This window comes from Ambystoma mexicanum, chromosome 10 (assembly GCF_040938575.1).
Source record: "Ambystoma mexicanum isolate Mex_15411 chromosome 10, UKY_AmexF1_1, whole genome shotgun sequence".
NCBI lineage: Eukaryota > Metazoa > Chordata > Amphibia > Caudata > Ambystomatidae > Ambystoma > Ambystoma mexicanum.
Window position 1 is genome coordinate 1,511,896,822 of NC_090932.1, and position 13,175 is coordinate 1,511,909,996.

General features: G+C 44.9%; 1 protein-coding gene across 3 annotated transcripts in view; it reads left to right on the forward strand.

Moving 5' to 3' along the window:
- The window catches only part of GTF2H3 (general transcription factor IIH subunit 3), an 89,170-nt gene that overhangs the window by 50,691 nt on the left and 25,304 nt on the right, over window positions 1-13,175 (forward strand). For 2 of the 3 annotated variants that reach the window (XM_069619691.1, XM_069619689.1), the window contains exons 4-5: window positions 3,430-3,596; window positions 6,824-6,889. In XM_069619691.1, coding sequence (XP_069475792.1) covers window positions 3,430-3,596; window positions 6,824-6,889 — 233 coding nt within the window. The remainder of the gene's footprint in view (window positions 1-3,429; window positions 3,597-6,823; window positions 6,890-13,175) is intronic. The other variant, XM_069619690.1, reaches the window with a different exon arrangement.

Here is a 13,175-nt window from a genome sequence, read left to right on the forward strand (position 1 = left end):
ACACTTATGTAACTTTAATGAATGCTGAACCAAAGTAAAGCAAACCTTTCCTTTGCCTCTGGATCTTTCCCCTCCCCTCTAAAGCACCCCATTGTGCATCCTCTGCTCAAGAAACCCACATCCGATCCCTTCTGGTCCGGCTAACTTTCACCCAATTTCCATTACTCCCTTTTTGGGTAAACTCCTGGAAAAGCTGGCCCTCTCTCGGCTAAACCTTAATTCCGATTCTGTTGGCTCTCTCCATGACCACCAATCTGGCTTCAGAGCTGCCAGAAGCATGGAAACTGCTCTCCTGAACATCCGTGAAGATCTGCTCTCCAATCCTGACTCTTAACATTCCCTCTGTCCTCATCCTACTCGATCTCTCCTCTGCTTTCGACACGGTCAACTATACCACCCGCTCAACCGTCTCCATGACAACCTGGGTATCGCTGATCAGGCTCTGGCCTGGCTGCCCTCTTTCCTCTCTGATCGACCCTCCCAGGTACTATTTGGGTCCTTTCATCGATCTCCCTCTCTACCTGTGGTGTTCCCCTGGGGTCTAACCTCTCGCCGTGGCTTTTCAACCAATAGCTGGCAACTCTTGCCTACTGCATTTCCATTTTCTGCTCAAACTTCCAGTGCTATGCTGATGACACTCCACTCATTTTCAGGCTGCCCTCGGCCACCTCCTCTCCCTCCCTCATCTCAGATTGCCTAATCGCCATTCAAAATTGGTGTACTGCCAACGATCTTTGTATAAATGCCAACAAGACTGAGATCCTCCTTATCGGTACACCTTCACCATCCTTTTCCCCTTACTCTCTGGTCGGCCCCCCGTTGGCCATCCTCCTACCCCTACCCACGAGACTAAGAACCTTGGAGGCATCTTTGACGCCACACTTTCCTTCTCCGCCCACAATTCTGACGTCTCTAAAAAGTCAAACCTCTTACTTCACCTCCTCAGAGGTACTCTCCCTTTCCTCTCCTTCCCCCAGAAGCTTACTTTCTCCAAGCTCTGGTTCTCTCCAGGTTGGACTACTGTAAGCCTCTTTCTAAATCTACCTGCCTCCACTCCCCACCCTCTACAACTAATCCAGAACAGGACTGTGAGACTTGTCCTTGGCCTCAAGCCTTGGGATCGTATCTCTCCAGCTCTGAAATCCCTTCATTGGCTCCCAGTGGATGCGAGGATTACATTTAAAACCCTCTGCATTGTCCACAAGGCTTTCTGGGGCTTGGGTCCAAAATACCTTCAACTATCCCTCCGTAAATACCTCCCCTCCCTAGCCCTTCGCTCCTCTACTTCAAATTCCCTCAGGGTCAGTTGTTTTTCAAAGAAACAAGCTGGTGGTAGATCTCTATTTTTGGCTGGGGCCTCCCTTTGGAACAACCTCCCTGCCGCCTTGAAACTTGAGGAGAACCATCTCCGGTTCCGGAAGCACCTCAAGACCTTCCTCTTCGCTTCTGCCTTTGCCCCTCTTCTCCCCTGCTGACCTGTTTTCTGTCTTGACACTGTGCACCTGGCCACCCTCTGTCCTTCTGGCCCAGGTACCTGCTCACACTGCCTCCCTCCTGCACTGAGATCTGTATCTGTACCCATACAGTCCCCCACTTCTTTTCTGCACTTATCAGATTTACCCTATCTGACTAATCATGCACTTGCCACTTGCTGGCTGCACTACCACCTTTCCATCACCTTTATTCATTTATTTCACTTATTATTGTATAATTTTCTCTCCTCTGTTATGCACTTTCCACTTCTCCTCCTTCCACGCAATTTCCCCCTTTTCCCTTCTCCATGCACTTGCGCGTTCTTAATGTCACTGGGCCTAGTAAGATCGTTGTTTTTTTTCTCCCTTGTTCCCCTCCCTTGCTTGGTCGCGCTCTGAAACACTTGTCTACGAGCGCGATATAAATAAAATATCATATCATATATCTAATTAAATGAAAGCAAGCATTTTTGAAGAATGATCCAAATGAAAAATAAGTACTCTTCAATACTAAGCTGAATTAAAGCAGTTTCGTGGAATCCTACATTGTAAAGCAACTGTGTCATTTGTGAAAACAAGTATTGGCAAGAGCCATAAGAATGTATATTAAAGTGCAACAAGTGAATAGTGGCAGGATGTGAAATGAGAATTAACCAAGCACCACTGTAGAGTTGAGCAGTGGCAAAATGCCTACAAGGAGGAAGAGGCAAGACTGGTGTCTCGTTTGTGTGACCTGTAATGGGTGGACCGAGTGGTTCAACAACTGCTCCTAGACCGAGGACACCTACCTATGAAAAAGCCACTTAAAATATTGATTAAGAAGCTTGTGTTTGGTGTGAACTGAAATTGAGGAACTTTACTTTATGAACTTGGTGAAAGATAACCAAATCAGAAGCGCTGGAAAGTATTACCAAGAACTTTGTTGTAGAAGAGTTGAAAGACTTGAAAGCTTGGGGAAGGGGAACTGCCTTGAACTTTGGGGAATAAATCCTTTACAAGCCAAGAGCTGGTAGAAGCTCTCAACCTTTATTTGAACACTTTTTGTTTTGACACTGTCATCCCTACACATTGTATACAAATAGATGTGAGGGCAAGTATAGGTTTTGGACACAGACAGACCTTTGCTTCGGACTTCCTGACACAGGCTATTCTTAGTTTATTTAGGTAGAGAAATCCCACCTTATAGGGAAAGATGGGTTTTTTTCCAATCCTTTTTCTGTTAATAAAAGCTTCTAAGTTAAACTTTAAATTCAGTTGTCTGTGTCTACATCATGATGCCTTCACACATCTTTTAATAGTAATGTAGTACTGCGAGTCGGCGGTCTGTGGGTCGGTATGTACATCCATTGGAATGAGTTCTTAGTCGTGTTTTGTTGAAAAAGCCATGTTTCGAGAGGTTTGCGAAACTGGAGAATTGTGTGAGCATTCTGAGCAATTGGGCCCAATTGTATTTACCTGTGTATTTATTCTCCATCACAAAATGCCACTCAGTTTCTTTCATGTTATCAAAATCCCTCGCCGCAAGAACCTGAATAACACAATGCCATTTTTTTTATTGAGCTAACATGGCTGCCACTTATGAGGTCAGGGGGGCTTCTTTCAGTATTAGCATAGGGGCAACCAGAGGAAACAAATCGCAGCATATATACATGACACAATAAATAATGGCAAAAAAGTGCATGGACATTAATGCGTGCCCAAAACCTAATATGACACTCATAATGAAATCTCAAAAATGTGCATATATGGCATTCTGACTGTCTTTATGATATTTGATGTTGGAAGATGCTGTAGGTTTCTGTACACAAGAGAAGAGCTAATATGAATGTATTTTGAAACGGTACACTTTCAGGGGTTGGACGTCTTCTTCGGAACATAAGATTCAGTACCATTAGTAAGATAGAAATTGTCCCTGGTGAAAATCTAGGATGTTCATTTTTCTGCTCTCTTATTGCAGCCGCTTTTTGTACCCTGGGAAACACTGGAAGGATGGCGATCTGCTGGGAGATTCTGCAAATGACTTCCTGGAGTCCACCTGTTCTGGGAGCAAAGACGGCAAATATGAGTTATTAAGCATTGCAAATGACATAGTCATGGAGGACATAAAGGATCTCATGACCAAAAGTAAGAACATAAATGGTGTGAATATGGAGCGTGAGCTATGTTACCAGAGTTGCAAATGCTAGAAATCTTTCTGGTCAGAAAGATGTTCCTATTAAAGGGTATTTTGAAATGTGGCTTTCATGTTTTGAATCTCTTGGTGAGCCATGGTGATTTGGCAACATTGGTTTTGTAGTTTGTACTGTTTTGATTCCTTCTCATCTGGTTTCTTCTGTGCAGAGGTGTTTACATTGGAAGAGAAACTCATGCAAGCACCAGTGTGCTGCACATTACACCATTTGGAAGCTGTACTTGCAGACCCCAGTTAAATGGTACTCTAGTGACCTCTACAATGTAATCTCTGTCCTCTCTGTTGCTTTGTCTCGCCTCATCCTTTTGATTGTCTTTCTTCTCTTTTACTCCCACTCTCTGTCCTCTTCCTTCGCATCCTGTGCCATCTGTCCTATTACTTCACATTCGTGGAATCGTCCTATTTATTTTCTCTCCCTCCCCTTTCACTTTTCTATTCAGTTCTTGCTTCCTTTTGTTTTCCTCTCTTGTGCAGCAGCCACAGTACCTGCCCTGCGTGCCTCTCTTTGGGACAGTCGACTGCCGACTCCATAAAGGAGCCAGCTTACATCAAGTTCTCAGTGTGTTTATCTCCACAAATATGCCCATTCACCGGAGATCCCTGTCTGAGATGCCTGTCACAGGCGTGTGCACTCCAGGCCTCAGTCCGAAAGGCAGATCAGCCTGAGTGTCTGAGAATAGTGATGAATGCTATGGGATTCACTGGGCCCCCTGCGGTTAAAAAACTATTGACCTGAGGCAAGGGTCTGCAACTTGTGGCTTTTGTACTATGACTCCCTTGTCTCCTCAATATTCACTCTGCTGGCTAGGACTGTGTGTTTGCTTGCCAGGAAAGTGCACAGACAGCCATATATCTTTTTTTATCACCAGTACACTGAAGGGCCAACCTTGGACGCAGGAAGGCAATGATTCACACAAACACACGTATTTGGAAGATAAGTTAGCTCTTATGTGGCCATTTATTCATGAAAGGCAAACTACAACAGGAATAAATCACAGAAAATACTGTGATCTAAAGAGAATACATCACCGTTGGTGTATTACACATCTTCATCTTGCCAGAAGTGGCTGGAAAACCCTGGAAACAGCCAGGCAGAGAGCACATCAACCAACAGGCCCGGAGCAAAGTGTTCCCTCTTCGACTGAGGTCTTTACTTTCTGTCTGACCTTTCCAAAGTACGCATTATAAAGCACTGCGCAAAGGCAGGGTTGAAATGTCTCAAACCTGTTGATGTGAGCATCTACACATTTGTGGTTTACTGCTTGCCCCTGGCCGGAGTGACCTACGTAACCTCAAAGAGCAGAGCTCTTCCTTTTCTCAAAACCTGAAAGAAAATGACTCCAACTCATTGCAACCTTAGCAGGTACCAGACTGCTCCTGCGGATTGCCGTCTTCTCGCAGCCCATGTTCTTGGATGAGCAATGCAAACCAACATAAGCAACAAATGAGGTTGCAGACATTTTGTCCAGTAAAATAATGCTAACGATGCCGAAAATCTGTGTACAGTTCACGGCAAGTGCAGCTTTCAGGTATCCCTACAAAATATCCCCACCAAAAATATCACCATACATATGGCTGTTTGTCTCGCCATAGGTGATATTTTTGGGAGAGGATATTTTGTGGTTGCTGGGGTGTCCCCCGCACATTTAAAAATAATGCAGGGGTTGCAGGGTCCATGGGTTAATATCGTTGCAGAAATATGGCAATATTTTTGTATCGCAATATTTTTGCGGGGATATTAACACATGGAACCACCTTTCACTGAGGCATGGAGCAAATATCCATTATTGCTCCGAGCGCGCCAGAATGCACTGCGCATCAGTGCCATATTTTAGCTGAAAGCATCACAGGCTGTTTGAGTTGTAGTACAAAACCTCTGCAGAACCATTGTTTGCAGAGCCTTGGCTAAAGTATAATTCTCACACATAGCAAATCTGCATTAATCCTATTTTTAAACCATTACCTAACAGAGCATGTTGACCTTCAATATGGACAGCCCTTTGTGCATAATGCCGACCACAACACTTTCCTCCTGCAGCCATTTGCTTATTCTTTCACCTGGGCAGCCTTAGCTATTTTTTCTCTGGTCCGCTGGAATATCGATGTTCCCTAATGCAATATTCGCACATGAAAGAGCAGCTTAATTCATATTTTGCAAGTTGTCTAACTAACACTGACCACTCATGCTAGTGGTTCACGTGTCATTTCTTGAACATGTGTCTTCTGCCAATTTCATTCCCTCTTCACATAGTCACTGAGCTTTGCACAGATCGCCACAATAAAAGTGTCTGGGCTACCCAATTCATCTCTTCTGATCTTAAAATGGGCCTCATTCCGTTTTTTGGTAGAATCCGGTTTGGTTTTCTAAATGTATAGGTTGTATGCAATAAAAGGACTTATTTTTGTTCCAATCATACTGTGCTAAAGGCTCTTAGGCATTGCCTCTACTCGTGGGTGGTGTTGGACACGCTCCATTGATGTCTTATTTAGGATTCACCTGGGTTTAAATTGCTAATCATTTGGATTATCTAGTAAACCTATTTCCCTGAGGCTTCCATCTTTCAGCTGACCCATCTTCAGTGTCTTTAGTTCTGGGGGAAACGATGACACAGGCTCTATTCTGCACAATCCACAGAAACCAGAAGCTCCAAGCAGGTAGCAGGGTTCTCATTTAATGTCACCAGTGGTTGCCTTGCTATCTCCTTTTGTAATATTTCTTGGTTTAACTCTTATAATAAGATCCATTTTTTCCCCTGTGATTTTATCGATTTGAAAGGGCTTTGATTTCAGTTCCTAAAGAGCCAATGAGATCCCTGTTTATACACTGTAACTTCCTTTGATATCGTTAGTGGTGGCGGGTATGCGGTGCACATGCCATTATGTAATTTTTTTATACACCTGTAAATGAAGCCTGTGGCAAACCTGAGGGAACTGTACTTTTTTCCATAGCATATACATAGCAATCCTTAAACATGTAAATATGTACATGTAGGTCTTACTACCACCTAGTTATTTTTTGGGTGATACTAGTCTTGAAGTAATTGACATACCCCAAAATGTGAATACTATGACCTACATAATTTAATGAAATGAAGTTTTCTTTATAACCCTGTTCCAGGACATATTTGTCGGTCTGTGCGAGTCATGCTCTTTGTTTTAGCAGGTCAGATGAAAGCGCATCACACAGAAACCTTGCTGGCGGGATCTCTGGCGAAAGCGCTCTGCTGTATCCTTTTAAAGACTGATGATTTCAAGTAAATTCATCTATGTATGGATGAATGTGTTGTACGTAGCCCAGGACCACTAATAACTCTGAGGAGCAATGAACTCAAAGTTTGCCAATAATCCTAGTCGCTGATGTACAAATGAATGTGGGGTTTGTGGTGTTCAAACACATTTGAAGTAGGTGGCTGATGGCGAAGGCGATCACTGCAGTAACGGGAAGCCATACCTTATAATGTGGAGGTGGAATGTGTAGATTTTATGATTGTATTATTTCAGTTTACTTTAATTGATTGGCCAACAATTCAGTCAACACCTACTCCAATAATGAAAACTGTTTGAACATCCCATAGATGCATACATCTCTTGCTCAAGTATACAAAAATTGCACATTCATTTATTTTTTATTATTAATGCTTTTCTTTTCTTTCTTCAAAAGAGTGTGTTGGTGTTGGTCACTATGAAAAGAGGGCTCTACTATGGGTTGTGATTTCATTTATTGGCTTAACGCAAGTACAACTGTGTCAATTAGAGTGTTGGTCCTACTTTCCGACTCCGGTAGTCCGCTCTCAGGATTTAATTTCTATTCCCTGGCTCAAATACCCTCTTTAGTCACTTCCTTGGCACACTCAACAACTCTGCAATCTCCTATTTAACACCCCTGGCTCTGCAGTGTACACCCCAGCAAACACGGTTGGGGAAATTTCTAAAGTCCATCTATTTAGGACTTTATAACACTCTTTACTTGGCAATACCGAGCTCCAACTTCTAGTATAGGCCTGTACCACTCAAGGTGAGGGTAGCTATGGCAGAGCAGCCAGGCTTATTTTAGGATGGAGAAAGCGCTGTAGGAAGGTAATATGAAAATGTAGCATACATATGGTCCAAAGATACACTTATACACTCTGGGAGATATAAGAACATAATGACATAATGGTGTTTTTAAATATCTATAACAGAGGCAAAATGAAATCTTCAGAAAGGTAAGTACCATCACAATTAGCAAACAACTTCTAAAACGAATGCAATACTTCGGGTAAGTAAACCACAGTGTTAGAATGCAATTCAAGGTAAGTAAAAACCACTTTGTAATAAACTTTGTAGAATATTCTGTTTCAGGAATACAATTAAGTTATCAGACCAACATAAGCAGGAAACTCTTTTCAACACTTGTAATACTTTCTTTGGAGAGGCGTTGGGCTTTAGTCCTTCCCTGTCTAGGTATGAGATTGTCTCAAAGTCCGAGTGGGACACTGGGCATCAGTAGCCTGTTGTAGGCAGATCAGGATAAGGCACACGCTGTAGAAATGTCATAGTTCCATAAGATTGTTCTGTGACAAGTAAGTACTAAGCTTTTAGTAGGGAAGTGTTCAGGGACTTTGTAGAAGGATCCCTGAATACACACCAGCGTTGGGCCTGGGCGAACGTGTATAAACACACAAATTACCACCTCAGCAACACCGGAGTGGCAGAATGACTCTGGGTAAGTATTACATCGAGTCTTACAGTACCTTTCTGGGGGCATTTATTCGCTTCACTTCCAAGCCTCCCATGCAGCATCATCCATCCGGACACTAACTCTCACTGTTCGCCCGACAAACCATTTCTCTACCTGCAACTTCCATCTCCGGCCCTCCATCTCTGGGCTGCCGGTCCGCTTTGAAGTATGTTTTTACATATGTGCCGTCTTCGTCCACCCCTGCCCTCACCCACTTCCTCTGTCACACTTTGTCCAACATTCTTAAGGTTTGGCTGCACACTGATGCAGTTTACTCAATGTCTTCTGTGCCTGTTATCCGCATTGAAAGTGCCTGTCTGTGTGAAAATCGTTTTTAGCAGTGCCTGTTTGCTGCACTGAAAACACCGGTTTGCTTGAAAACCGTTCTAAGCCTGTGCCTCCTTCCTGCATTTAAATTGCCTGTTTACTTAAAAATCGTTTTTAGCTGTGCCCCTTGCCTGCATTGAAAGTGCCCGTTTGTTGCGCCCTCTGTCCCCCAGCCCCTGTGTTTTTGCCCTGCACTCCTCACCCCCTACATGTGCCTCAGTACATCAGCATGGTAAGTGTCCTCCTCACCATTGCAGCTAGATATGTCACTATCTATTTCTACTATCTTATCTAACTGCTTCTCTATTTCCCATCCCTCTCCTATCACTAAATTCGGCTGGAAGAAACTTAAGAAGGGCATACTGGGCTCCAACCCAGGCCTTCCTTTTGCAGACACCTATGTCACAGCTTCCTCCATAGACTCTCTCAGACATCCTCTTTGTCGTTACCTCACCCGACCTATGGACCCGGTACATGGTCGTCTTTCTCTGTCCTATAGCCTCTTCTCCCTTTAATGGTGGCACCCGCTGGGAGGTCCTCCTTGACCTCTTCGCCATTTCCAGGGTTGTCATTAATGTCTTTCTGAATGGAACCATCATGGTTCAGGGTCCTCATCCCAACCTTCTTCTCTTTGACAGGCTCCTACCTCGCCTCTCAAACCGTAACTCTCCCCATGAACATGCTTCTTTGCCTGCTGTGCCTTCCTCCTCCTCTGCACAGGCTTCCATGCCTCCTGTGCCTTCCTCCTACTCTGCACAGGAACCCTTGCCCTGCCTTACTGTCCCGGCTCCCTTGTCGGCCTTGGCCCCTCCGCCATCCTCCACTGGCTCTCTTGCCACGCTTGGGAGGACTACCGTGCCTTGCGCGCCCCGCAGAAGAACTTCAAAGATGGCAAGCTGCTCCATATTGCCATGCTTAACTCTCACTCTGCTGTCAAACACCCGTCTGACATCTGCAACCTCCTGGAATGCATGGATCTTGATGTGATCGCCATCACTGAGACATGCTTCAAGGACAGCTCGGTCACAGGTTTTGACACACTCCTGTCTGAAGGATAAAAGATCCTCTCTGTGCCCAGGCCCAAGTGTTCAGGAGGGTGAGTGGCATTGATCTTCCCAGAATGGATACGTCTGTCTATCATCCCCACTGAAGCCTACTACTCCTTCGAATGCCTAGTCTGCAGGCTCTCACTCTCGCCTAAATCTTCTCTCCTTATGGCCACCTTCTATCGGCCGCCAGGACAATCCACTCTCTTCCTCTCGGAATGGGCTGACCTGGCCTCCTCTTTATTCTCCTCCTCCTCTGAACTCCTCCTGCTGGGTGACCTCAACATCCATCTGGACTCTCCTGACACCTCAGGACCTCTCGCTCTCTGTCTTAACTTCTGGCTCCACACACGCAGCGGGCCACACTTTGGATGCTCTCATCTCTAGTAACATCCCTCTCTCTATCCCTCTCACTACCTCTCTCTCTTGGACTGACAACTTTCTTGTCTCTTCACACTTGAAGTCCCAGACCCCATACTTTCTTGGAATCTCTTCACTTTACTGTTAGACCAGTCCCCGACTCGCAATTGATGAATTATACCAGCTGGGTGTACTATCCAGCCAAGCATATGGTTTCCTCTCGTTTATCTCTTTTGCTTTCAGGGTCCAGACCCTCTGATTCTTGGGATCTCATGGTTGCGGGTCCCAGACTTGCAATAATGTTTCTTAGCCAGCTTGGTTTACTCTCCTGCCAAGCATATACTTGTTTCTTGCTCTATATGTTATTCCCAGGGATCCAAACCCTCTTATATTGCACTCTGCAGTTGTTCCCCAATTCATCCCGGATCTCTAGCACCTCTCAGTCTGCACGCTTTCCTGTTTGTGTGGGTTACGTCTTCCAAGTGGGTGTGCTCAGTCTCTGCTAGCGTTCGGATGCTCTCTCGAGTCGGCGACAGCTCCACCAGTCTCTCCTCCTTTCTCGGGCTGTGCTTTCCATCTCCAGTCGCCTTCGGGTATCTCTTCTCCTTTTCGGCAGTTACTCCGTCAGTCACTGCTTTGTTCTTAGGCAGCGGTTCTTCTCTCCAGCAGCTCCCCAGACTTTGGGACACCCGGAGGGTTGTTCGGCCAGCAGAGAAAGTCGCTCCTTCTCCCTGGACTATCTTCATGCTCCCGTTCGCCTCAGTTCATGGCGGATCCTGCTGGGCTTCCCTGCTCACCGGGTCGGCGTCCCCCAGGTGTCCTCCTCAGAGGATCGCTCTCCCCATCTTGGTTTCCCTCTTTTATTTTGTATCACTTTGACCAATCAAATGCTGCAAAAGACTAGACCGTTCACTCCGGTTCACTGGAGTGATCTTCATTCTCCTGATCATCATCTTCTTCACAGTACTTGCATTGGAACTATATGGAAAGCACATTCTGTTCTTTGGTACTTTAGTCAAGTCTAGCATAATAGGTTGACTGCCTTTACAATAAAAGATATTGGCACTAGTTGGGCAGTGGGAGGGTCTAACAAAGCTGTGGTATACCGTGTTCTCGGGATGGTCATAAGGGGCTTCCTCTCCTATGTGATCCTCCCCCAGTGCACCACCCCCAGGGGGACTATTATACTGTGGACACACCACCCTGGTCCCATGAAAAGGTCTCCCCACTGGGGGAGAGGCGACGACATCAACAGATACGTCACATTAGATAAGAACCGATTGCATCAGAGATTGTTAATTGTAGATTTTGTGGAAAAATAAGTGAACTGGAGATGCTGAAACACCTTTTTTGGGTCTACTGCCGCACACTTCAGGGTAAACAAATTTCCTTTTTGAATACGTTTGTAAACTCAAACACCTCTATCGACTGTGAAATTGTTGGTGCTTGCTGCCTTTTAGGTTGTACTAAATCAATAGTTTTGGCTGTGGTGGGATTCATTAACTGATTGGGATTGGAGGGCATTAAACGGTCGTAAATGTCAGGGTCGTTCTATTCTTTTTGGATCTTATGGAAAACAAGTACATTTGAATGATTAAGGGATCCTAATGAGGCCGGATGAGTATTAACTGTAATGGCACTATTCTTTTAGTATGAATTGATGTACCATGATCCCACACAAGGTAACGGGAGGTACGGGAGACCCACAGGGGATGTGATGGTAGAAGGGAGGCTGGTTGACAAAACTCTCTCTCGCCTCAGTAGTGGGAAGCCTGCTACTTGGTATAGCCAGAGAAGGCTTTGGGACCTAAAAGCGGATACCATGAGCATTAGAGGGAATCTTTCTTGTCGCAGTGGGAAAGAGAGAACCACTGACCACCAGATAAGAGTCTAAGACCCCAACACGATTTGGGACTTTGCCAACAACAAACCAGAGTGGCAAAGTGTACATCAAGCTGAATGCAGTGAAAAAGAACTATGCCAAACATCACCAGGAGAAGGGAGTCATTCTCCTGGTACCGATCTAGGAGTTGTTTTAAAGACACATGGGGAAGGGAGTCGTTCCTTCCCTGGCCTTGTGAACTGTGCCAAGCAATACCAGTAGAAGAGGGGTATTCTCTTGGTCCAGAGCTGAGAGTTGTGCTGGAGACACATGGGTAAGGGAGTCATTCCCCCGGTTTTATTGGAAACTGAGTAGATCTACACCAGGAGAAGGGAGCCATTCTCCTGGATGTGAAATTGTATGAAGACTTGGTGAAACCCCCAAGCCAGTGCAATGGAGTAATAGCCCCAGGAATTTTTGTTGTAAGACAACATTCTTTGTGAGACCATCCGAGAAGCAGGAGAAGGGAGGCACTCTCCTGAAGAAGGAACGTTCTGTTTATTCTTTAGTTTTAGTGTGACACAGGACGGTGGAGATTAATTTGACTGACATTCTGACAGACCGTTTAGTATTAGTTTTGAGTCTGGGAAAGAAGATGGGGATAGTGAGGACCTTTTTTTTTTGTATACACTAATAAAAGCCTATAACCAAAACCATGCCAACTTTGTGTCGTCTTCCGTCTTCAACACCCTTACAGAACAGAGATACTTTGGCCCTGAAGAAGCTGCACTATGGCATAGCGAGTTCGGATTCCCAGTGCAAACTATTGTGCGGACCAGAAGAGTGAGACCGACTCGAGGACATCGTTCAGGGATGTTTATTTAACTAAAAAGAGGAAAATGCCCGACTGTCCCTATTACTAAGGGGGAATGTTTCTTCCTATGAACTAAAACTAAGGGTGCTTGTCGTTTGTCAAAAACAAAAATAGTCCTCGGTCAAAACCTTTCCACTATCTGGCCGTGACACTCTAGAAAAAACAATATAAAAATCAGCCAGAAGCATAGCCTTCCAGCTCAGGCTTCGTCTGGCCAATGTTATTTGGATCCCTCCCATGTGTTTGTCCTTGATAGTTCATTGAATCAAAGTTCTCAGACCTCTCTTCATGCACCTTAAGAAAAGTTGTAAGTCTTTGTACCAATCAAAGGTCTCAAGTTATCTTGCCACTAGCTTTGTCTTG